Here is a 25,843-nt window from a genome sequence, read left to right on the forward strand (position 1 = left end):
ATATATTCAGAACAGAATAATGAATATTTCCTGTTCTGTTTATTTCAAAGTAAACCCTCAAAAAATCCTTTCTAAGGTTAAGAATGGATGATATTAACCCCTCACTGGGAGATTCAGGAACCTGTGATCTAGAAAGGAAAGAAACGTTACAAGGACGAATTCTGCTAGACTAGATCTTCTGTTTTATGACTTCCTCCTCTTGATTGTGTGGTCTGATGTGTAGTGACTAGACCTCAGTCCGGGGAACAGAAGTGTGTGTGCCCAGGCACACATGCCTGCAAAGCAATCACACTTGGGTTACTAAGTACAATGATCTATCAAGGGAATTGGAACTGATTGTTCAAACCTTCTGAAACTCAGGCTTCCTGCTTCCTTTCTTTTTCTGTCTCTTTCCTCTCTCTCTGGTTATTTGGCCATTTTTTTTTTTCCCAAATAGTATTTTTTATCAAATGGTGGAATAGGAAAATAAAAGATACAGAAGTCACATTAGGTAGTGTGAAGAATAATTTTAATAAAAGTTGCAACAGAGAATGAAATTGAAATTAACATTAAAATGGAATTCTTAATTGCTGATGGATTTCAGCTTGCTTTGTTTTCCTGATCCTTGGTTCCTGTAGAAAAACAAGTCTGATTATGTGTGTACCAAGTAAGGCTGAGCTCCTTTTGTTTTGCTGAATAAGCCCTGAAGGCCCAGGATGGCAGCAAGCAGGGCCTGGGCCAGGTAGCAGCCTTTCATGCGTGTGTCTCTTTTCAGTTTGCAGTGATGACCTCACCCACAAATTCAAAGGCTTCACTGTGATGAACGAAGCAGAGAGATACGAAGCTCTCAGACACTGTCGCTATGTGGATGAAGTCATTAGAGATGCTCCGTGGACACTCACCCCAGAGTTTCTGGAAAAACACAAGGTACTTACTCTTCCATGTTCTCTAAGTAGCAGAACTAGAGTCTGGTTCTGCAGCCTACATGCGAAAAGCCCAGAAGCTTCTACTCCCTAAAAGAGGTATCACTTGATACGGCACCTGTCTTCTGCCCAGGCCTGGGGACTGATATCCTCTCGCTTCCTCACTGTGGGTGCTAGAGCTAGACCATCCACGTCCAAGTGCGGCTTCTCTCCCTTCCTAACTGTGGGACCTTGAGCAAGATCTTGAACTTACTTACTTAAACTGTAAAGTCGGGTGATGGCAGTACTTCTCCCATGGGCTCGTTTTGAAAACCTAATGAGATCATGTAAGTAAAACACTGAACACTAGCTGGCCCATAGCCAGAGCTCCGAAACGTCATTGTCATTACCACACTGTCATCATTACTGATGCTTGTATATTCGCAGGCATCTTTTGCAAGGAAAAAAGGAACACGCATTATATCCAGAAGGACACAGGTCAGCTTTTAAGGAAAGAACTTTATATCTATGATTTTGTGACCCTGAGACTCCTACTGATAAAAGATTTTTATTAGTTGAAAACACGAGAAATTCTTTTGATCTGCATGAAATTATGTGCTTTGTGTCTCCCTACCAGCCCCACATTAGGAGCTATTCTTTCCTTTTATAAGCCGTACCAAAAAAAAAAAAAAAAAGCCCACAAGATGAAGCTGTTCTAAGAGTTTTCTTTTCTATTTTTAAATTCCCGATGCAGAAGAGGAGAGAGAACACTGATAAATGTGCATGGGTAATAGCAGAGGAGATAATTTCTCAGCAAGAATAAAAAGCAAAAGGAGAAACTACAATATGATTTGCTTCCAGCAATCACTAACACATTTTTACTGAGCATCTATTGTATGTTTGGCTTGTGCCAGGCACGATGGGCGTACAGATGAGGGTAGTGACAGCCACTGTCTCTGATTCACTGCGTGCCAGGCACTGTGCTGAGGGCTTTGCTCCTACGTGAATCACATTAAGTCTCATGGCTACCGTGAGACTTTGTCATCGTCATTGTTATATATCAGAGAGGAAGAGGAATTAAGTTTGAGTCCCGAGAATGGATTGAATAATAACAGTGACTGAGTGCTTACTATGTACTGGTTATCGCTTTTAGCACCTTTCCATCAGGACATCGTTCAATCTAGTGATTCTCAACTGGGCTTGAGTTTGTCCTCAAGGGACATTTGGCAGTGTCTGGAACATTTTTGATTGTTGCAGCAACTGGGTGCAGCTAGGGGTGCTACTGGCATCTAACGGATAAAAGCCAGGGCACCCCCCCCCCAAGAATGATCCACCTTAAAATGTCACAGGTGTCAAGGTTCAGAAATGCTGATTTAATCCTTACGGCCAATGTATGATTTCTCTAGCTGGTAAGCGGTGGGGCAGGTGGATGGTACTGCTGCTGTAAACTACCTCTCGAGGTGGAGCCAAGCCTCGTTACAAAGGGCTTCAAAAGCCAGGCAGCAAGTTTTGATTTGATGGAGTAGGAAACAGGGAGCTAGGGGAGATTAGGAGGAAGGAGGAGGACACGAAGAAACCCGGTTAAGGACCTGCCTCCCACGTGACAGGTGGCTTGGAAAGGAGACAGCAGTGAGGAAGGGCAGGCACAGGCTGGAAGCAGTAGTCCAGGTGACAGGGCCCTGGATTTCGTGTATCAGTCGCGGAGAGGACCTACTGGGTGCGTGTGCGTGCGGGGACGTTCACTCGTACGCATGTGCATGCACGTACACACACACGCGCGCGTGCATACACCACAGGGGCCCTGGGGGCTTTTGTGCCTGGAGACTGAAGGAAGTAGGGAAAGAAGCCCAGTTCCAAGGTGTTTGGGGCCTGGGTACATTGGGAAACTGGAGGTGCCGCGAGGAGGGGACCCCTGTTTTCAGGCTGAGTTCAATTTCAAATAGGTTGATTTTAAAGTGACTCCAAAGGGTGGCAAAATAGAAAAGGGTGATTTGGGGCAAACATGACAGGTTTTCTAGTTTCGGCAGCCTTCTGTCCCAATGGAAACAGTGGAATAGGTCCCACCCGCCTAACAAGGTGGTTAGGGAGCTCAGATCAAAAAGGTGTAAATTCGTTTTTACCATATAAAACATGGATTAAGTGGGAGGGCCTGTTGCCATCAGTGGGACAGGAAACAGAGGTTTGGGTTCCTTGTCATAGCAAGGGTGATTAAAATCTGAAGCATGAATAAATTCTCTGAGGAGGAAGTTTAAAGACAGAAGGGCAGAAGCCCTAGAAAGCCTCCTGTCAGAGGAAAGAGAGGGCCCAGAGAAGGAGACCAACCAATCTAGTTCCCTTAATCTCCTGGAAATGGAGACAGTTGGCAGGCAGTACCTTTCAGTCAAGGAATCAAAGGCACATTGTAAACTGCTTGTTTCAACTGCTTTATTATGACTGCTTTATTTCAAAAGGCATTTGCACGCTGGGAGGCCTGGGTGACTTAGTCAGTTAAGTGTCTGCCTTCTGTCCAGGTCATAATCCCAGGGTCCTAAGATCAAGTCCCACAGCGGGCTTCTAGCTCATTGGGGAGCCTGCTTCTTCCGCTACCTGCTCTCTCTCTCTCTCTTTCTGTGACAAATAAATAAAATCTTTTTAAAAAAAAGTTAAAAAAATAAAAGGCATTTGCACATCCATCCCAGTGATGACGTCACTTCTCTCTCTCCAACAGATTGACTTTGTGGCCCATGATGATATACCCTACTCTTCTGCTGGTTCTGATGATGTTTACAAGCATATAAAGGAAGCAGGTGAGTTCCCTTGTGCTCACCTGTCCACCGCATTATAACTGTCAGGTATAATAAGACACCCCTGCCCTAGTCTTGTAGCATATACATGGAAGGCACTGGAATTTCAGACGTCTGCCAAGTAGCCTTTATAAGCTTCTGTTGACATGCGCGAAGACCCAGTCAAAGGACAGACATCATTTAGGTATTTATAGAAGAATTAACTCGAGCACCAAAGTACTCTTTGCTGAACCACGAGTATACCAACTTCTAGTGTGTGGCTCAATTTTAGGGCTCATCAGACAAAAATCATAGGACCTTATTATTTAAAGGGCAATCATTTCCCTCATTCATATTTAGAATTCAGAATGAAATCATTTTCTATTTCCAAGAAAGTTCCTTCCAGAAGACAGATAACTGGGTCATTAGCAATCTGGACTCCTTGTCTCCAAGGAGACAGTCCTCTCACCTGTCATTCTGTCACATGATAATAATGTCCTCAGGTGCCACACGCAGAAGCAAAAAAAGAATGGGTAAATGTTTGGGAAATCAGGTAAAATACTTCCTTCACCAAACTGGTAAGTGCTGTCATGGAGGGCAGGCGTGGTGCCTGAGCTTTGGAAACTGTTCCAGCTGTCACCAAACATTTCTTTGAAGGTCAGAGACTAGTCTATCCCAGGGAGTTATTGGGGGGCTGGAGAGAGGCAGGTTTCCTTCCATTGGAGACTCCCTGGGGTTCATTGCTTTGCCAAGTTCTCTGTCCCTATTCCTTCGCCGCTGAGGACTTGAGGGAAATCACTGTTGGGCATCGTAACAGATCCGTGGTTTCCAGCCTCAGCGGGATTCTTGATGTTCCTTGATAACATTCACTTTCCTGACCTGATGTACCTGTAAGCGCTTGCAGCCTCGCCTCCCCTCCTGCATCCTGCGGGAAAGGGGTAGGTTGTCTGTCCCAGGCTGACTTCTCTACCTGAATTCACTCCTCCCTTCCTTGAAGGCTGTCTGCTTTAGGCCTCCCCTCTTTGGTGTGCAGGGTTCTCACTCTCCGGCAGCTGCTTCTCCGTTTACTACTGTTTGAGAGTCTACAAAAACAAAATAACAGAGTCCCTCTTCTGCCCTCCCTCTCCCTTCTCCAGCCCCATCCTTGTTGCGCCATCCCTCGCCGGCACCTCGCAGGTGGACCCCCCCGCCCCGGTCACTGCTCAGCTACCTGTGCCCTGACTTCTGTCCCATCCTCCCTCAGTTCCCTGATGACCTTCAGCCCACCCAGTCTAGTGGCTTCTTTGCTGTCCTCCTCTGGCTGTAACCACCCTGCTGACCACTCTCCTCTCCAAGGTGCTCTCTTGTCCTCTACTTCTGGGACCTTCTCTTTCCCTTTAGTCTCTCTCACCACTCCCAGGTTTTGTGATTGGGTCTTTGTCCCTTGGCCCTGCCCAACCTCTCCATCTTGCTAGCCTGGGCTCTGTACCGCTTTGCTCAGGTCCTGAACTCCAGGCCAGTGGAGTCCATCCTAGTGCCCGGAAGCACCCCCACTTAGCGCCTTGGCTCCGGCTCTTCTGTGGGCCCGGCATGCCCTTCCTCTGGGCTTCCACGCCTGTTCTGTGCCCAGCTGAGGAGCCAGCCCTTGACATGCCTCTCTCCTGGGGGCGTAATTCCACAGCACTACCCCCCCATCCCTGCTGAGATACTCTTTGCAAATGCATCTTTCTCTCCGCTCCCTTCTGACGGCATCCTGATAGTGCGTGGGCCGGCGTGCATGCCGCGTGTGCGTGCGTGTGTGTGCGCGTGTGTGTGTCTAGCTAGAATGAAATGGTGCGGTCTCTGCCATGTCTCCTCCATCTTCCCATCCCCAGCAGAGCCCCTGGTACGTGTGTGGTGCTCATTCAGTGCTGGCTAAGCAAGAGGGCGCTTTTGATGCAATCTGATGGGGACTCGGCTTAGGATGGAGGCCTTCTGTCTGCAGGGACTCTGCCCACTCTGCAGGGAGTAGAGCTGTTTACCCAGATAATTTGGACGCGCACACTGTCTTACAGTTTTTCAAATTACTTAGATGACGGGGCAGTCTAGGGGTAATTATATCAACCTTTGCATCTAATCTGTTTGCTTTGCATTGGTATCATGGCCCCTGAGTCCTTCACCCCTTTATTAAATGGAGGGGCTGACCACCTGCTCTAAATTGCTCCAAACCACCGTAGCCTTTAGACCTGGCGGGCTGCTGAGGAACATGGCAGGAGTAGGAGGGGAGAAGGAGGGGAGAAACTGGCTGAGGAATCAGTTACGTGGAGATGGCTTATGGTATGGAGCGATGGTTACCTGTCTGAGTTTAAGATCTGGGCTGTGAGCCGGCTGGTCCTTCCTTAAAATCGCCATGAAGGACCTGGTATAGACCAGTGCTTGTCGAATGTGAATGTCACTATAGATCCCTACAGAATCTTGCTTTTCTTCTCTTTCCCTCCCCTCCCCGCTGTACACTTAACATGCAGTGTTCTACTAGTTGCAGGTGTACAGTATAGTAGGCAGCAGTTCTGTCCATTACTCAGGGCTCATCATCGTAAGTGCCCTGTTAATCCCCTTTGCCTATTTCCCTCATCCCCCCCACCTCCCCTCCGGTAACTGACTGTTCTCTACAGTTAAGTCTACTTCTTGGTTTGTCTTGTTTTCTTTGTTCATGTGTTTGGTTTCTTAAATTCCACATATGAATGAGATCCTATGGCATTTGTCTCTCTCTGACTTATTTCCCCGGCATAACATCCTCTAGGTCCATCCATGGTGTTGCCCATGGCAAGAGCTCATTCGTTTGTAGAGCTGAGTCATATTCCAGGGTACACATGTGCCACATCTTTATCCATTCATCTGTCAGCAGACCCTTGGGCTGCTTCTCTGTCTTGGCTGTTGTAAATCATGTTGCAGTAAACATAGGGGTGCGTGTATCTTTCTGAATTACAGCTTTTGCATTCTTTGGGTAAACACCCAGTAGTACTATTACCAGACCCTATGGTAATTCTATATTTCTAAGTTTTTGTGGAACCTCCATAATCTTTTCTACCGTGGCTCTACCAGTGTGCATTCCTACTAACAGTAAAGGAGGGCTCCTTTTTCACCACATCCTCACCAACACGTGCTGTTTCTTCTGTCTTCGATTGTAGCTATTCTGACAGGGGTGAGCTGATACCTCAGTGTAGTTTGGGTTTGCATTTCCCCGACAACAAGTGATGTTAAACATCTTTTCATGTGTCTGTTGGTCATCTGTATGTCGTCTTCATGTCTTCTGCCCATTTGTAATTGGATTTTTTGGTGTTGAGTTGTGTAAGTTCTTTATGTATTTTGGATACTAACTCCTTACGGGCTATGTCATGTGCACCTATCTCCTCCCATTTGGTAGGTTGTCTGTCTTTTTGTTTTGTTGGTTGTTTCCTTCATTGTGCAGAAGCTTTTTATTTTGATTTAGTCCCAATAGTTTATTTTTGCTTTTGTTTCCCTCGCCTTGGGAGATCTACTGCAGGATCTCTTTAAATGCAGATTTGGGTTCGTTAGGTCTGGTGGGACTCAGATCCCCATTTCTAAGGAGCTGCTGGGTTGGTAGGTCCTGCAAGTCCATAGACTTCACTCAGAGTAGCAAGAATCTAGACCAGGTACAGTTCACCTGGGGTGAATGGAATCCATGTTTCCTGGGGGGACAGTTTCTCAGCTGCCTTGTAGAGCAAAAACATGCACTTGGTGGTGGTTTTATTGCTAGGTGAGTAGTCTCTAGTGAGCTAAGAAAAAGTTGCTTTCCCGATTTTAGGATATGGGAACAGGTCTAACATTCTCCTCACTCAAAAGCGATCCGGCACCCTATTGTTGCATAACAAATTACTCCCACAGTCGGTGGCGCAAAAGAGCCACTTCCTTTTGCTTGTGCTTTTGTAAGGCTTGGTGGGGTGGTTCTTGCTTGGGGTCTCTCCCATGGGTGTACTCAGCTATTGCCTGGGACTGTGGTCATCCGAAGCCCCAGGTGGCCTGGGGGTCCCAGACGGTGCCCTTGTCTGGCTGGCAGTGGGTGCTGGTGGTCCACAGGGAGCTCAGCCGTGGTGGACGCCGCAGCGCCTGCTCGTCGCTCCTCGGCGTGGTGCGTGGGCTTCGGCAAGCGCGGGGCTGCCTGTGAGGGTGTGTGTCCTAGCAGGGAGGCCTTCGGAGAGTCAGCAGTCCTGACAGAAGCCTCAGGGCCTCTTGGGCCCCAGCCATGGACGTGCACCGGTGTCACTACTACCACCTTCTTTTTGTTGGGGGCAGGTAATCCCGGGGGATGGGAAAGGCGCCCATCCTCTATTCAGCCTGCTTCCTGTCTTCAGATTGAACAGTCAGGTGGTGTCCTACCTTCCCCCCGGCGCACAGGCAGAGACCACCTGCGACCCTTCCTCCCACAGGCCCCTTGGTCTGCTCTGCTGCTGGCTTGCCGGGGGCGGGGGGTGGGGGGGGAGCTGCGGCAGAGAAGGCCGTGGCATTCATCGTGAAAGGAAGATGCTCAGAAATGGCCTCGGCGTCCACACCGGGCTCTTGCACTCTAATTCAGATCTACTCTGAAAGTCACCAGTCACTTTAAAAGAAGCCAGAGCTATCGAGGGTGCGGATTAAACTCTGCAGCTCTCCGCTTTGCTTGTCAGAGCTAAACGTCAAAACCCTCCGGCAAAGCTGGATGGAAGGATGGTGCGCAGATGAGGCGGACTGTCGGGTCTGCGGGCCTCGTCCCCCTGCTGCTGTGGCCCTACTACCTTCGAAAGGTTCCTTCATTATCGTGTGCTTGGCTGCTGCTTAAAATAGCTCCATAGCCAAACTCTGCAATTCGGAAAAGCATGATAAAAAAGGTTCTCTGATCATGCTCATTACCGAATATTTTTAGCAGAGCACTAATTAGGATTTGGAGGAAGCGGGTGCTTCATTATGTCAGCAGAGGGCTTGGCTTCTTTCACAGACCTCCCTCCCCACCAAAGCAAGCCTGTCCCCGCCCCCAACTTCCTGTTACTCAGCCAGGGAGCCCTTACTCTGTGGCTCACAGAATGGGGGAGCTCATGTCATTGGGGCCTAAGTGACTTGCTGAAATCTGCTAGGGGCCGGAGGATCTTCCAAATGGTTCACCAGGTGGCAAGGGGTGGGAAAAGGATCAGCCTGCTGAAAGATGGGATGCGGTGCTCACTGGAAAGGTCCCTGCTGCTCCCACCAAGGTGAGGATGTTGTCTCAGTCCCCCAGCTTGGGACCCCCAGCCCCCAGGGCCCCCTGCACAGCTGAGTCGGTTGGGGGCTGTTCAGCTACAGATGTTGGGATGGTCACACCCTCTGCCTTCCCTTTGGTTTTCTGTGTTTGAGTCTGTATTCTCAAAAGTGGGAGGCGAAGTTTTTGACCTAGCTGTAAACCCCAAATTCGTGCTCTGAGCCCCAGAGTATTAGAAAGCGGGTGCTTTGTCTCCCATTGCAGGAGTAGCTGCCGGCTGCGGCTACCACGCATGGGCAGCTGACACCGGCCGCAAATTCCGTGGGCCGCCCTAGCAGGGGCCAGAAGGCTGACAAGGTCACGGGGGACAAGAGAAACAGAAGTGGCTTTGGAAAGGCCCTTAGAGATCAGTAGTCCTCTAGTCAGTCGGGCAGCATATTTTCTCCCGGCGCCTGCTTGCGGCCCGGTGCTGAGAATCTCGAGGAGGATAAGACAGGAGCAGTCCCTTCCCTCATGTAGCTTATTGTCAAGTGGGAAGGCAGTTTGCTGAAGAAGCTGCTCTATAAAGACCTTGGAATATTTGAAGAAAAAGAGTTGTGGAGCATGAGAGGGAATAAAAGCCAGAAGAGCCAGCCCAGGGGTTGAGAGATTTCTTTGAGGAAGTGACACTGAAGGTGAAGCCCAGTGTATGACTGGGAGTTGGCCAGGTAGAGAGGATGTTGGTGGCAGAGTGGGGGGAGGGGGCCCGCCCTGTCAGGACGCTCCAGTCCAGGGTGGGGGGTTCAGGCAGGCTTAGCTTGCTGCCCACCTCTGGAGAATCCAAGGACAATGGGGCCGCTCACGGTGGTGGAGCCCAGGGGCCTTGGCTTAGGCAGTGAGCTTGGGGAGTGGGTCTTCGATGAGACTCATGAGAGCGCACAGGGAAGGGGTCAAGTAAGCCGCTGCAGAGCCAAGGTACAGATTTGGGTCTGAATACTGAGGACCGTAGAAAGCCAGTGAAAGATGTTGGGCAGCCCTCTGATTTCTATTTTGAAAGACTGTTCTGTGGCTCTTGCTATGTGTAGACAGGGTTGAGGGAACAAAAATCAGTATCTGGTTTTGAGGCTCTTGATATAATCCTTGAGCCAGATGGTGTTAGATGGCTTTAGACGGAGGAGGGAGAAAAGTGGGTGAATTGGGGAGCCTCTTAGGGAGTAGACTGGTGAGTGAAGGAGAGTGACTGCACATGGGGACTGAGGGAGAGGGAGGTGGCACAGATGAGCCCAAGGTCATCTTGTCTGGTCACCTCATTTCTCAGTTTTGGACACTGAGGTTAAGAAACTTGACTTCTGAGGCATGAGTCTAGCCCAAGTCTCCAGAGAACCCAGCGCCCTTGTCCCTAGGCCCTGTCCATCATGCTGTCCCATCCCTGATGTCTCTGAGTGGCCATAATCATACTGGTATAAATACCTCAACTGCCAACATGTCATTTCAGTTGATGACAGAAGTGTAAGCAACAACCACATTCTTGCTTCGATAACACTAGCGACCTCTTTATAGCCCTGTATCGGTGCACCCAAATTCAGCCTTGAGGACGGTAAGGAGGGTCTTGTAGAACTTGGCATCCTTTGAGCTTATTTTATTCAGTCCCAAGTGTTCTAGATGACCGGGTCCTGAGTGGTGAAACCACCATCCAGAGTAGACTGTTGAGAGGGAGATAAAATCATCCAGCAACCCAAGGACATGTCTTCAAATCAGAGATGACAAAATAGTGCCTTTGGGTCTTTTCCTCAGCTGAATGTGTTGCAGGCTTCCTTGGGGAAACAGGGGACTTGCCTGTCATGCTTGTGGCTCTCTAGTCACTCATTGAATTTGCATTTGTCGAGCACCTTCCATGTGCCAGAAAAGGGCACCAAGCAGGGGGCTGGCCATCGAGGCATGATCTCTACTTTGAAAACGTTCCCTTTTGACAAGGAGATGGGCATTTAAAGTGTGTTTGTTAATGGAAGACAGGTTTGTATCCTGGAGGTTGTGGCTTCTGCTTGGTGCTATCAGGAAAGACTTGGCAGAGACGACACCTCGAAGCTGGGCCCTGCTGGAGGAGGAGGAAGGCTGCAGCTGGTGTAGGCAGGGAGGGGGGACCTGGGGCAGAGAAGCAGGACGTGGCACGAATGAATGCCAGGAGCGCCCAGGGCCCAGGGCCAGGGTGCCGGGCCGGCCGGAAGTGCACGGAGCTGAGCCCGGACCAGCCAGCTGGTGCCACATGCAAAAGCCTCACTCATGCACCCAGGAGCTGCTGCTCTGTCCTGGAAGCGAGTGTTTATGGAAAACGGGGCAACAGAGACCATCTCACTCTTGTTCTCTTTATTCTTTGAACAGGAATGTTTGTTCCAACTCAGAGAACGGAAGGCATCTCAACGTCAGACATCATCACCAGAATCGTCCGCGACTACGATGTTTATGCCCGACGCAACCTACAGAGAGGGTACACAGCCAAGGAGCTCAATGTCAGCTTCATAAATGTAAGCGTGCCACCCCCTGTCCCCACGTCCTCTGACAGACACCACACACACCAGCACTGCCGCCATTTGCTGAGTGCTTGTTGTATCCCTCACAGCGTTTCTGTTTTAAATTCCAGCACCACAGTGTTCTTGATCTTGTATATTTATTGTCCTAATTCAGTCTGCATAATGGTGCACTGATGTATTCTCCCCATTTTTAAAAATTTTTTAAAGATTTTATTTATTTGGCAGACATCACAAGTAGGCAGAGAGGCAGGCGGATGGTTTGGGGGGGGGGGGAGGGTCCCCGCTGAGCAGAGAGCCAGATGTGGGGCTCGATCCCAGGATCCTGAGATCATGACCTGAGCTGAAGGCAGAGGCTTAACCCACTGAGCCACCCAGGCGCCCCTGTATTCTCCCCATTTTACAGATGGAGAAAACAGTTTCCAAAGGACTAACTTAAGTCAGTCAAAGCCCACAGTAGTGAGCTCCACGTTTTATAAAGGGGCTGTCTCCCTTCTCCTCTTCCAACCTGCTTTGAGAGTTCTCAGACTTAACTGAAGGGGGTCTGGGAGATCTGCCCTCGTGAAAGGCAAGCATTGTCTTCTGCTCAAAGGGAAGGAAGGAAGGCAGAGGCAGTGAAAAGCTAAACTCAGAGAAAATGAGTTTTAAATTTTCATTTTATTAAGGCCTTACAGATGCTCATTAGAAACCTTAACAGCCATTTTTTTTATTTTCCAGAGAAATTACAGCTGCTTAAATAAAGCCTAAAGTCCTTGGCTTCCTTTTGTATTTGCGCTGTATTGTTCCCACAGAGCTGCTGTTAGTTTAATAATAGAGCAACTGTTAAAACAATCTTTAAAACAAGCAAAACAGGCTGTTACAAAGCTAAGAGGGCAGTCCAGTTGCTAGAGGTGATGTTAGTATGTCTGGACAACTGTATTTGCCTGGATTCCGAAGAGGGGACAAAGTTGATTAAAACAGAAACCCTTCATCCATGCGGAATTTCAACACTCCCCCCCCCCCCAATAGATTTTTTTTTAAGAGTGATTTTTCTGCCAAACTGGATGGTTCTGATCACAGCCCTCACTATCTGGAAGCTTATACACCTCGATCGTTGGTGCCTTCTAGGTGGGGAGCGGTTTGTTAACTGTCCACCAGTGGTTATTCTTTGTCCTCAAGAGGCAGGAGCTTGGGAGTCTAGGTTCTGTGGCTTCACACATGTCGGGCAACAAAACAGAAAATGTTGGGTTCAAGTGGCACCAGAACAAGTGGCTGAGAAGAATCCCATCAAAGTGATTATTTGGTATCTTATAGAAAATAAAGCCCTGGTTATTTCAATAAATTAAACTGTCTGTTCTTTTAAATTGAATCCAGTCAGCCATTCAAGCATGTGAAACCATTTCCAAAAGTTATTGCTCGTTCTCTTCTAACGGCCTTTAGCTAAGCCACTTAACTCAAGGAACCATGTAGTGAGCGTGGACGGCTCTCGGCCTTTCTCCGACAAGGCTGGCTGCAGCTCAGAGAGAGAATCAAATGTCAGTTGGGCGCGTCAATGAACCTCAGAGGAGGCAGGAACCTGCCAGCGGCCGTCGCCTAGTCCAGGTCCCTCAACTTAGACATGAGTAACACTGTGCTCGGAGGGGACCTGGCTGAGGTCCCTCCAGCAGAGCAGAGGGGGCGGTGGCAGCGCTTCCTGCTGCATGGCTGCCGGCCCCTCCAGCCCAGGCTGCCCCCCCAGCGCCGCAGGTTACATGCAGCTCATGCCCCACCGAGGCCGCAGTCAAGTTTGGAAGGGCTGAATATTTCAATATTTCAGGTGTCTCAAAAAATTCTGAGATAGGAACTTGAGTCCCATGTAGTGAAGAAAAAACCTTCTTGTGAGAGAACAGATCATGACTTCATGGAGGGGAAGGCCATTCATCTCATGTTATTTCCGTGCTTTGCTAGCACGTTCCTCAAGTGACACGAGGAGAGGCTTACTTATGCTACTTCATCGTAATCAAACAGCCAACGCACACTGTGTTTTTACTTTTAAATGCCAGGCTTTGTGCCAAGCCCTTCACATGCCTGTTCTGACCTAATAGTTACAGGAACTTGATGGGGTAGGGATGATAATTATCCCCACTTGACCAGGAAGAAACAGGTTTAGAGGTGGCCTGTGTGACTTGCCCAGCATACAGGGCCTTCTGGGCACACCGGAAGAGCATTGCTGCATAGCGGCTACAAGAAGGACAAAATCTCAGTCCAGAGAGGCTATCAGGATGAAAGCTGTCTTCATCACCAAGAAAACAGATACAATTCAACTAGCTTAAAGGAAAATATCATTACAATGAAAATTATAGTGTCATACACGGCTTAGCCAGTGGCTGATTTCAACCAGCACTGGTTTTACCAATGTCCCAGTAAAAGAGAGAATGCGGGCAGCCTCTGAGTGACCATTCTATGGACAACTCATACTTTGGTCTAAATCCCAGGAAAATTGGGGGGTGGGAGTTGCCCAATAGCTACCTGTAATAAACAGCAAATATATATTTTTTGTTCTTATATAAGTGACTTCAACTCTGATGTTTACAAGAAAAAGAATATTAAAATCACTTGTATTTCAATTTACATATCCAAGTAGACTAATTACAAATGACTTTTCTTACGAGATGTGCCTTCCCGTCAATCTAGCCCTTGGAAATAGCAACATCCTGACTCTTCAGGTTAAGAACAAACACAAGTCGAAATAAAATGACCATTAGTGTGAATGACTGGTCTCTCTCATGCCCTCTGGGATAAATCTCTTTTCATTTTTGACCAGGAGAAGAAGTACCGCTTCCAGAACCAAGTAGACAAGATGAAGGAAAAGGTCAAGAATGTAGAGGAAAGATCAAAGGAATTTGTCAACAGAGTGGAAGAAAAGAGTCATGATCTCATTCAGAAGTGGGAAGAGAAGTCAAGGGAATTCATTGGCAACTTCCTAGAGCTGTTTGGGCCTGACGGTGCATGGGTATGTAATTACTTCACTTGGCCCTGTGGTGACGGGCATTTTTGGTTTATCTTCATCTTCATGGATCTACTCAAGGGTGTCCCTTATCTCAGTCCAATATGCACATCTGCTCGAGTAGCTTCAAGTGTGTGTCATTTATTTAGTTTTGGCTTTATCCCTCAATATGGCACCCACTAGCACCCAAAGCCAGTTCTGGTCTCTGTTTCTGTTTCTTGTCCAGACCTTGAAGCCATTTGGTAATTGCTGAAGGTCTGTTACTACAGAGGTTGGTTCTGTAGCTCACTGTAGTCTTTCAGCTGGACATGAGGCAAATCTGGGGGATGAGATTCAAGTGGGTCAGTGGTGTCATGGCATTTGTGTTGTGAGATAAGCTAATGGGCTCTTGGATCCACGAAGGGAGAAGGGGGCAAAAGATGTGTTGTGTTGGTCAGCTTTGTCAGGAAACTTCTTCCATTGCATGTGAGAGAGAGAGAAGAGGCATGATTTTGCCCTGCATCGATGCCTGTCATGCCCTGAATTTCCTGTTTTCCATGGCATAAATGTGTTGGGATAAAGTATACAAGTCTTAGGGGACTGAGACCATGATCTAAATCTTAGAGAAAGTACAGAGGGTCTCATCTAAATTCTACAAACAATTCTGAGTGGAAGCTATGGAAAGAGAAAATTCTGGAAACCACCTTGTACTCCACTGGTATTTCTATTGTGCATGTACTTAAAGAGTAAAGAACCAGTATTGTCAGCAGCATTGAGGGTCTATGAAAGAGATCTTTTAAAGCTAGCCTGCCTTTTTAAAACCAAACGAAATGATTCCATTTGATTTCCTTGTTTTTAAGTAGCCTAGACTTCCTATTATGACATGAGAAGTCTCTAACAAAATCCACTTTGGCTTAATTATTTTATTGATGGGTTGTCACTGCTGCCTCTGCTCATTTGAGCTGGTTCATTATAGGATTATCTAAAAGTAAAACACTCAATTAGTAATAGAAAAAGAACAATGTTTGAGAAGTTGGAAGAGATGCTTTGCTTCAAGTCTAGTGGCCTCTAAATGATTATAGAGGTGGGTGTTATAGGCTAATCAGGTCCTATTGCCTGAGTCTGAGAGGTGTAGAGGGTTTGCAAGCGGCTGCTCGAGCTTTCAATGACGTCTAGAAAGAGCTAGCGATACTGGAGGAGCCAAGTGCTGGGTTCCTTTTCACTCTCCATGGGCCTGTTCAAGTTCTTGGCTCAAATCAGTTTAATTCATGGGCCATTTAGTCATGTGCTTATATATGCACGGTGCTAGCAAGAACATGCAGACAAGGTGCAGAACCTAGTCTCTGGGATTCCATGACATCTATAACAAAGTATAGAATTTCCCGTTAGTTTAAGGTGTACTTTAATAGTTCACATTTTCACAACCTATGTTCAGGGGATGGACAAACAGCTAGTGGTTTTTTTAAAATGGAACCATGTGGGTATTCACTTCCTTATAGGGATTCAGAAATGTGTCTCTGCAGAGAAATATGTCTCTGGTATTGTAACTAAAGAGGATGGATGTTTTCTCCACTTGGAGTGAGCATAGGCAGGGAAGGAATAGAATTTCATAGTAACGTTATAGATTTTAGTTGTTTCAGGCTCCCAGTGAAGGTGAAATAGTAGCTGGAATTGTTCTAGAGGAGTCTGGTGACAGCTAGCTGCAGTGATTTTTAAGAAATGAAACCCAGCTTCGAGTCTGGAGGTTTTTCTTTTTAAAACTTGCTATTAGTGTCAAAACTGTTATTAACATTAATTTACCATATCAGCCAGACTTAGACATTGCTTTTTTTCTGTTGACATTAAAAGTACAGGAATAGTTACAAGGATGTTAAACGCCAAGATAAGTAATTTGCTTTTCATGAATATGCTATTATTATAATAATTCTTTATTTGTGGATTTGGGACTAGAACTCATTTCTTAAAATAGAGGATCTGCATTACCTGCAAATACAGTACTGTTACAAATAACCCCAACTTGGAGAAGTACAAAATAGAAGGATTTAAAGTACAGAACTTGGTAGAACAGAACTGGTATGCGGCTCTGTGTGTAGCTTTTTATAGTAGGTATTCCATAAATGTGTCTGGATTGAATAGATGCATGGGTGCTTGATAGAGACCTATTCCCGGAACCTTCTAACGTCTGCAATGATGAGGTTTAATCCTCTGTAGTTAGATCTATACAGAGATCACTATCATATATACAGGTTGCTAGATAGATATACCCTTAGCCTTTTGTTGTTTTGGTGCTTGATCCAGGAGTTGGTACAACGTGAATTTTAGATCAAATTCAGTTGGCGGAAGGGGTTTGCTGGGCCTTCGTTTCCTTCCGGAAAGGTATGACCTCTAGTTAGCCACGCATGTGCACACCACTACCCACTGTTACTCCCTGCCACCTCCTCCAACCTGACCTTTCTGCTGCCCACCTGGATGCGGCGGTATTTGTGTTTGCTCCGTACAGGAGAGTCTTAGCTTCTCACTGAGGGACCTGATGCTTGATATGAAGAACTGTGAAAATCCACATCCACATCCTGAAAAATCCACATCCTTCCATCCAGCAGAGTGTGAAGTGGTGGTGAGGACCATGTTGTTACAGTTTAGAAGTTGTATAGCAGGTTAAACCTTTTTCAAGGCCTTTTAATATCTACTCTACCCATTTTAACCACACAATAAAAGGAGTATTGTAGCTTTGTTCTAGATAAAGTAACAAAGGCCTAGGAAAACTATGATGCTTTTCTATGGTCTCCCAGGTGTTTGGAGGTACTGGGATGGAGCCTGGGGCCAAGTCTCTCTCCTCCTGACCAGCACTGTATCATCTCCCATAGGACTGTCCCCCGGAGGCAGTCACTTTCCTTCCCCTTCCGCACTGGGTTAGGCTATGGCATCTGGAGAAACACATGTGCCAAAAGTGCTCTAAGGCTCTGTGACAAAGCCCATTGCCACAATGCCACTTCAGGCCAGCTCGGCTAGATTCAGGAGAGGTGGTGTCAGCCTTTCTCTTAAGCAAGCAGAAATCTTGGTGTCCCTGGTGATATTATCTCTTAGTGAGTAACAAATTACCCCCAAATTAAGGACTTAAAAACAACAAATATTATTTCACACAGTTTCTGCAAGTCAGGAAGCAGCTTAGGTGGGTGGTTATCATTCAGGGTCTGCCATGACGTTGCAGTGAAGAGGCCAGCTGGGGCTGGAGGATGCTCTTCCACATCTTGTGACCCAGAACAAGGTACCTCAGTTTCTCCCCATGTGGACCTTTGCACAGGCTGTTCAAGTCTCTTCATGACAGAGAAGCTGGCTTCCCCTTGAATGAGTGAGAAAATATTCAAGAGAAAACCTAGTGTTTTAAGACTAATCTCTGAAGTGATGATCACTTTATGCCATATTGCAGTGGTCACACAGACAATCGGGGTACATTGTGGGAGGATACCACACAAGGATGTGGGACCATCATTGCTATAATAGAGGATGTATTCCCATTTATTCAGTCCGACGGGGGGATTATCAGAGCTCAAAAGGTTGTTTTTCAATCTTCCCACCTACAGCTCTTTAAGTACTTGATCCATTTTTTTTCCCACTTGATTCTTGTAACTAGTCTTGACTCACACTCAGAAGACAGTGGCCAAGGGACCCCTTCCCCACAGAGACTTGGTATTACCTCTGTCTCTCAGAGACATACCCACCAGACTATCCTCAAAGGAAGGGGCTTCAAAGGAGCTGAATTCTGAAGCTTTGTTGTCATGTTGGAGGCAATGCTATTCTTTTCCAAGGGATTCAGGTTCATGGAGCCAGGATCAGCGGATGCTGAATCAGCTTTTGGGGTAGGCCTTCCTAGTAAACTTATTTTTTTTGAAAGTGTCAGACACATTCCATTTAAACATTGTGCCTTAGCTACATAGGCTACATTTTAAAAACATTAAGTATCATTTTGAATGATCTGTAACCATAATCCTTAATTGACTTTGAATCATGGATTCATTTCCTGTTTGAAATGAAAATGCATTTATTCTGTTTTACAACATGAACATAGACCTTTTCCTAGAGCACCAAGAGAGAATAACCTTAGGTCAGGTCCAAGTTTTTAGTTCATCCCGGACCACAAACACCCTCAGGCCCAGTGTAGTCAGTCAGGTGGATCCGTATATGAACCAAATAGGCATTTGCATCTAATATGAGATATTTTTTTAAAACCTTGATGATGTGTTAGTTTTTCAGAAAGAACAAATTTACATGATATGAGGTGCACTCCTGATTTTTTTCAAACTGTGATAAAATGTACCTAACAAAATTAGCATTTTAACCATTTTTACCATTCAGTGGCATTAAATATTCATAGCTGTGCAACCAACACCACTATCCATTTCCAGAACTTCTGCATCCTCCCGTATTGCAACTCTGTACTTATCGTATAATCTGTCTTCACCCCACCCAATCCCTGGGAATCCCCCCTCTTAATGTCTCTATGAGCTTGACTAGTCTAGTGGGGTCATACAGTGTTTGTCCTTGTATCTGGCTAATTTCATTTAACATAATGTCTTCAAGGTTGAACCAGTGTTGAGCATGTGTCAGAATTTCCTTCCTCTTGAAAGCTGAATAATTTCCCTTTGTGAAAGAACTTTATTTGTTTATGTTAAATCATTGGCCTGAGAGGCAGGCATCTAAATTGACACACAGCTTAGGAGCCTGCTTGGGTTAGTCTCTAGGGGCAGGGGCTGGTGGATGCCATCTTTGAGTTTCCCTTTACCTCAGTCCAGCTTACTGGCATGTCCCAGAAAGGACCTTGTACCCTCCTTTGGTACCCCCATCTTGTAGCCACCGAGGGGACACCTCGAGAACTCCTGGATCTGGTGGCCAGTGCAACTTGCACTCCAGAGTTCCAGAAGACTAACCAACTGAGCAACCATCTACCACTCCCAGGGCCATAGCAAGAGGTTAGAGACCCCTGCTTCTGTTAAATAAACCTTTTAGCTTATCTTCATAGCTGTGGCCAGAGTGGCAGGCTTCTAATTAAACATCCATCTAAGGGCTGACCATAATCCTCTCCAGAGACCTTGGAGGCCAGGTCCTAGCTTCACATTCTTTCTTCCATCCTCCAGAGCACCAGTAGCTCCTGGAGAGGAGATTGTACATGTGTCTGGGTCCTGGTCTTTGGGGGCTGCCACCCCAGGGATGTTCCTCTGGTGGCTAGCCAACCCCAGGGCACTGCCCAGACAGTAGGCTGAAATAAACCCCCAGTCTTTCTATCAAAGAGGTTCTTCATTTACCCAGGAGCTGGGGCCTAAGCAAGGCGTTTGGTTTGGCACAGTTCTAGGGACCTAATGAGATGCACGCTAAGGACTGGGACCATTGGACATCAACTTTGTATTCACCCTCTGTGTTGCGTCTCCTAGATAGGAACTTGTATACTGGTCAAGTGTCCTGAGTTTTAATAACTGCCATGGACAAGTACCTCTAGATGACCAAACTCTGGTGCTCAACAGGACTTAGCTTGCAGTCCTGCAGGAGGGTATACAGAGGGGTACCTCATACTACAGTGCTTTCCTTTGTATTATTTGCAGATATACTGTTTTCTACTAATTGAAGGATTATGGTAACCATGCACTGAATTCATTTACTGGCACCCATTTTCCAACAGTATTTGCTTATTTTGGGTCTGTGTCACTTGTTGGTAATTCATGCAATTTCAAACATGTTCATTATTCTTATATTTGTTACAGTGACCAGTGGTCTTTGATGTCACTATTGTAATTGTATTAGGACACCATGAATCATGCCCAGATAATATGGTGAACTTAAATGTCTGTTCTGACTGCTCCAGTGACCAATTTTTTCCTCATCTCTCCCCCCTTCTTTGGGCTACTTATTCTCTGAGACAACAACAATACTAAAATGAGGCCAGCTGATAACCTTACAGTGGCCTCTACGTTTTCTAGTGAAAGGAAGAGTCAGAGGTCTCTCACTTTAAATCTAAGGCTAGGAATGCTTAAGTTTAGTGAGGAAGGTGTGTTGAAATCTCGGCCTCTTGTACCAGTTTTCCAATTTGTGAATACAAAAAATTCTTGAAGGAAATTTAAAGTGCTACTCAAGTGAACACAGAATCATGAACACAGAAACAATAAGGAAGTGGAACAGCTTTCTTGGGGACATAGAGAAAGTTTAGCCGTCTGAATAGGAGATCAGACCAACCACCACATCCCCTTAAGTCAAAGCTTAATCCAGAGCAAGGCCCTAACTGTCTTCACTTCTGTGAGGGCTGAGAGAGGTGAGGAGCTGCACAAGAGAAAATCTGAGGCCGTCACAGTTTGGTTCATGAGGCTTAAGGAAAGAAACGATCACAAAAGTCTAAGGCGAGGCACCAAGTGCTGAGGTAGAAGCCGCAGCCAGTTCTCTTGAAGCTCTAGCTATGGAAATCTGTGAGGGTGGCTGCGCTCAGCAGATAACTCAGGGGAGGCGAAACAGCCAGCTTGTAGAAGATGTTACCTAGAACTTTCATAGCTAGAGAGGGGGGTTGAAATTCTGGCTCCAACGCTTTAAAATAGAAGCCGAGTCTCTGGTCAGGGGCTAACCTAGCTGGGGACTTTAAGTTAAAACCACTGCTTATTTTCTATTTCAAAAATCCTAGAACCCCCCCCCTCCAAAAATCCTAGAACCCTTAAGAATTATGCTATATCAACTCTGACTGTGCTCTATAAAGGGAACAAAGTATGGATGACAGCCCATCTGTTTACTACATAGTTTACTGAATGTTATAAGCTCACACACAGAAAAGATCACTTAAAATACCACTGCACATTGACACTGTACCTGATCACCCAAGGGCTCTGGTGGAGATACGTAATGAGATTATTGTTCCTTTCATGCCTTCTCACACAACATCCCTTCTTCAGCCCATGGATCAAGAAATCATTTTCACTTTTGGGCCTTATATTTAAGGCTAGTGATTCTCCTGCTGGAGCCAGAAAAAGTCAAATGAAAATCTTCTGGAAAGGATTTACCATCTCAGTTGCCATTAGGGACATTTATGATTCATTAGAAGAAGTAAAAATATCAACGGTCACAGGAGCTTGGACAAAGTAGGTTCTAACCATCACAGATGATCTTGAAGGGTGGAAGGGGAGGAAGAGACTGCAGATGTGGTGGGAAGGGGAGGAGGAGAATTAGAAATAGAGCCTAGACATGGGAATGAACTGCTACAACCTCCTGACAGAACTTTAAGAAGCAGCTCCTCATCTTTATGGATGAGCAAAGCAGTTTCTTGAGACGGAACCTACTCCTGGTGAAAATGCTGTGAAGACTGTTGCATTGAGAATTGAGAATATTACATAAACTTAGTCGAGACAACAGTAGCAGGGTTTGAGAGGATTGGCTCCAATTTGTGAAGAAATTCTACTGTGGATAAAATGCTGTCAGACAGCACTGCGTGCTATAGAAAAATGGTTGCTGAAAGGACAGTCAAGAGATGGGACATCACTGTTGTCTTCAGCAATCACCACAGCCACCCCAGCCCTCCACCACCGCCCTGATCCATCAGCAGCCATCCACACTGAGGCAAGACCCTCCACCAAGAAGATGATTCCCTGAAAGCTGAGAAGATGGATAGCCTGTTTTTACAACAAAGTATTTTTAAATTAAGATTTCTATATTGTTTTTTAGACAGCATGTAATTGTAAATTTAATAAACTACAGTATAGTGTAAACATAACTTTTTTATATGCATGAGGAAACCAAAAAATTATTTTGGCTTGCTTCATTGTTCATTTTAGTGTGGTGATCTGAAATATGCCTATATTTGCATATTTTAAATGCTGTCGCCTGAGGGTCTGGCTTCTAATCAGCTGAATCTAGGCGCTCACTGAGATCCTCCCTTTGGGGACACTGATAGGCCTTGCTACACTCTCCAGTACTGGGATCCACTAAAAATAGCATACACTGCTTGGACAATCACAAAGGTTTGAGAGACAACCCAAGAGCTGTGAGAGGGTTGAATGGTAAGTTTCATCTCTGCCATGAGGTTATTCCTTCTTCACGGGAGGAGGTGGCTGTTGTATCTAATAGACAGAAAGCAACACAGAGTATCAAGGAAAATCGGCGAATATGCTCAAAACTGGAAAAGAAAACTTTAGAGAAAGTCCTTAATGAGACAGATATAACTGATTTACTTAATAAAGATACTCACTGAACTTGGGAGAAGAATGGATGAACACAGTAAGAACTTGAACAAAGAGAAAATATAATCTAGAATCAAATGTCCTGGACAAACTGGACAGCTACATGCCAAAGAATGAAACAGGAAGACCTTTTAATACACCATACATAAAAATGAATGCAAAATGGATGAAAGGTTTCAGTGTGAGACTTAAAACCATACAAATCCTTGAAGAGAACATAAGCTGTCATTTCTTTGACATCAGCCATAACATCATGAGACAATATCAAAATTAAAAGCTTTTGCATGGAAAAGGAGACCATCAACAAAACAAAAGGGCAACTTACTGAATTAGATATTTGGAAAAGATATGTAAAAAATGTATACAACTTACTACCAAAACAACCCAATCTAATAAAAACAAATGAGCAGAGGACCTGAACAGACATTTTCCCAAAGAAAAATACACATGGCCAACAGACATGTGAAAAAATATTCAACCTCACTCATCATCAAGAAACTGCAAATCAGAGCTACAATGACCTATCATCACCTCACAGCCAGAATGGCAGTTATCAAAACCACAAAAAATAACAAATGTTGACTAGGATGTGGAGAAAAGGAAACACTCATACATTGTTGCTGGGAATGTAAATGGTAGAGCCACTACGGAAAGCAGTGTTCCTTAAAAAATTAAAATTAAAAACAGCAATACTACTATACAACCCAATAACTGCACATCTGAGTATTTAACCAAAGAAAACAAATACATTCATGTAATATGTTATGCACTCCTATGTTTATCGCAGCATTATTTATAGTCAAGAAATATCCAACCTAACTGCCCACTGATACACGAATGAATAACTATGTGGTGTGTGTAAAGTACACACACACAATGAAATATTACTCAGCCATAAAGAATGGAATCTTGCCTTTTGCATCAACATGGATGGACCTAGAGGGTATTACGTTAAGTGAAATAAGTCAGACAAATAAAAAAAGACAAATACCAGATGATTTCCCTTTTATATGGAATCTAAAAATCAAAATTAAAAAAAAAAACTTGTAAATACAGAGAAGAAACTGGTGGTTCCTGGGAGTGGAGTGGATGAATTATGTGAAGGAGATAAAGAGGTACAAACTTCCAGTTATGAATTAGGTGACAAGGATTAAAAGTACAGTATAGAGAATATAGTCAATAATATTGGAATAACTTTGCATGGTGACAGATGGTTACTACACTTATGATGGTGAGCATTTCCTAATGCATGTAACTGGTGAATCACTGGGTTGTCATGTCAACTGAAGATATTAAGTATAAATATTGTATGTCAACTATATTTAAGAAACTGAAGACAAATAAATGGAGATACTTCTTGCTCATGGATCAGAAGAATATTGCTAAAATATCCATACTTCCCAAAGCAATCTGTAGATTCAGTACAATCCTTATCAAAATTCAATGGCATTTTTTTTTTACAGAAAGAGAACCAATAATCCTAAATCTTGTTTTGAACACAAAAGAACCCAAATGGCCAAAACGATCTTGAGAAAGAAGAACAAGGCTGAAGGCATCATTCTCCCTGACTTCAACTGTATTATGAAGCTACAGTAACCAAAAGAGTATAGCATTGTTATTTAAAACAGAAAAAATCAATGGAACAGAGTAAAGAGTCCAGAAATAAACCCACACATACATGGTTAATTCAATTACTACAAAGGAGCCGAGAATATACAATGGGGAAAGTACAATCTGTTTAATAAATGGTGCTGGGAAAACTGGGTAGCCACATGCAGAAGGAATGAAACTGGACCACTACCTTACTTGAATATAAGACTTGAAACCATAAAACTCCTAGGAGAAAACAAAACTCCAAGGAGCTCCTATAAGTTCCTTGACATCTGTCTTACAGGTTGGGTTTTTTAGTATGACACCTAAAGAAAGGCATCAAATGCAAAAATAAGTGGAACCACATCAAACTACAAAGCTTCCACACATAGGAAACCATTAACAAAATGAAGAGATATGCTACTGAATGGGAGCAAATATTTGCAAATCCTATGTGATAAGACGTTAATAAATCAAAATAAGAAGATGTCATACAAAAAAAAAAGATGTCATACAACTCACTGATACAAAAAATACGAATCTGATTTAAAAATGGGCACAGGATCTAAATAAACATATTTCCAAAGATGACATATAGATGGCTAGCAGGACCTGAAAATCTGTTCAACATCACTAATTACTAGGGAAATGCTAATTAAGACCATAAGCAGCTAGCACCTCACACCTGTTAGAATGGCTATCATCAAAGCAACAAATTAGCAAGTGTTGATCAGGATATGGAGAAAAGGGAACACTTGTACATTGCTGGTGGGAATGTAAATTGGTACCGCTACTATGGAGGCTCCTCCGAAAGTTAAAAATAGAACTACCATATGGCCCAGCAATTCTACTTCTGGATATTTATCTGAAGGATATGAAAACAATAGTTTGAAAATATCTATATACCACCATATTTACTGCAGCATTATTTACAATATCCAAACCATGGAGGCAAGCTAACTATCCATCAATGTATAAATGTACATATACACCATGGAATATTATTCAGAAAAGAAGGAAATCTTGCCATTTGCAACAAATTTTTTGACCATGAGGGCATTATGCTAATTAGTTGCAGAAAAACAAATACTGTGTGATCTCATTTATTTGTGGAATCTAAAACAAGCAAAAAAAAAAAAATCTGTGCTCATCAGTACAGAGAACAGATTGGTGGTTGTCAGAGGCAGGGGTTGGGTACAGGCAAAATAGGTGAAGAGGGTCAAAAGGTACAAACTTGGGTAACCATCTTGGTCCCCTCTCTGTTTGGGAGCTTTGTATTATCACTCAACAAACCTTTCTTTGCTGCCCACCCAAAAAAAAAAAAAAAAAAAAAGTACAAACTTAACAATTACACAATACAGCATGGGGATGTAATGTGCAGCATGGTGACTATGGTTAACAATCCTCTACTGAGTACTGGAAAGTTGCTAAGGGAGTAGCTCTTAAAAGTTCTCATCACACGAAAAAAAATGTAACTCTATAGTGATGGATGCTAACTAGACAAATTGTGGTGATCATCTCACAATATGTACAAATAGTGAAGAATCCTGTTGTACACCTGAAACTAATGTTATATGTCTGTTATACCTCAATAAAAAAGTAACTATGAGCATAGACACTCCCTCCCCCTTATTTACTGCTATCTCCTCAGGGCTTAGATTTATGCCTGAACCATAAATAGTGTGCTGTCAGTAAATGTTGAAGGAATGAGTGGTTAACTTTCAGATTCTTCATGCCAAGAAAACCCTCCATAATATTTTACGATACACA

General features: G+C 44.7%; 1 protein-coding gene across 3 annotated transcripts in view; it reads left to right on the forward strand.

Annotated features, from left to right (window-relative positions):
* PCYT1B (phosphate cytidylyltransferase 1B, choline) overlaps positions 1-25,843 on the forward strand; it is a 121,034-nt gene that overhangs the window by 77,081 nt on the left and 18,110 nt on the right. For all 3 annotated transcript variants that reach the window (XM_059384900.1, XM_059384899.1, XM_059384901.1), the window contains exons 4-7: positions 755-906; positions 3,589-3,667; positions 11,190-11,332; positions 14,118-14,306. In XM_059384900.1, the coding sequence (XP_059240883.1) occupies positions 755-906; positions 3,589-3,667; positions 11,190-11,332; positions 14,118-14,306 (563 nt within the window). The remainder of the gene's footprint in view (positions 1-754; positions 907-3,588; positions 3,668-11,189; positions 11,333-14,117; positions 14,307-25,843) is intronic.

Source organism: Mustela nigripes, chromosome X (genome assembly GCF_022355385.1).
Source record: "Mustela nigripes isolate SB6536 chromosome X, MUSNIG.SB6536, whole genome shotgun sequence".
Taxonomy (NCBI): domain Eukaryota; kingdom Metazoa; phylum Chordata; class Mammalia; order Carnivora; family Mustelidae; genus Mustela; species Mustela nigripes.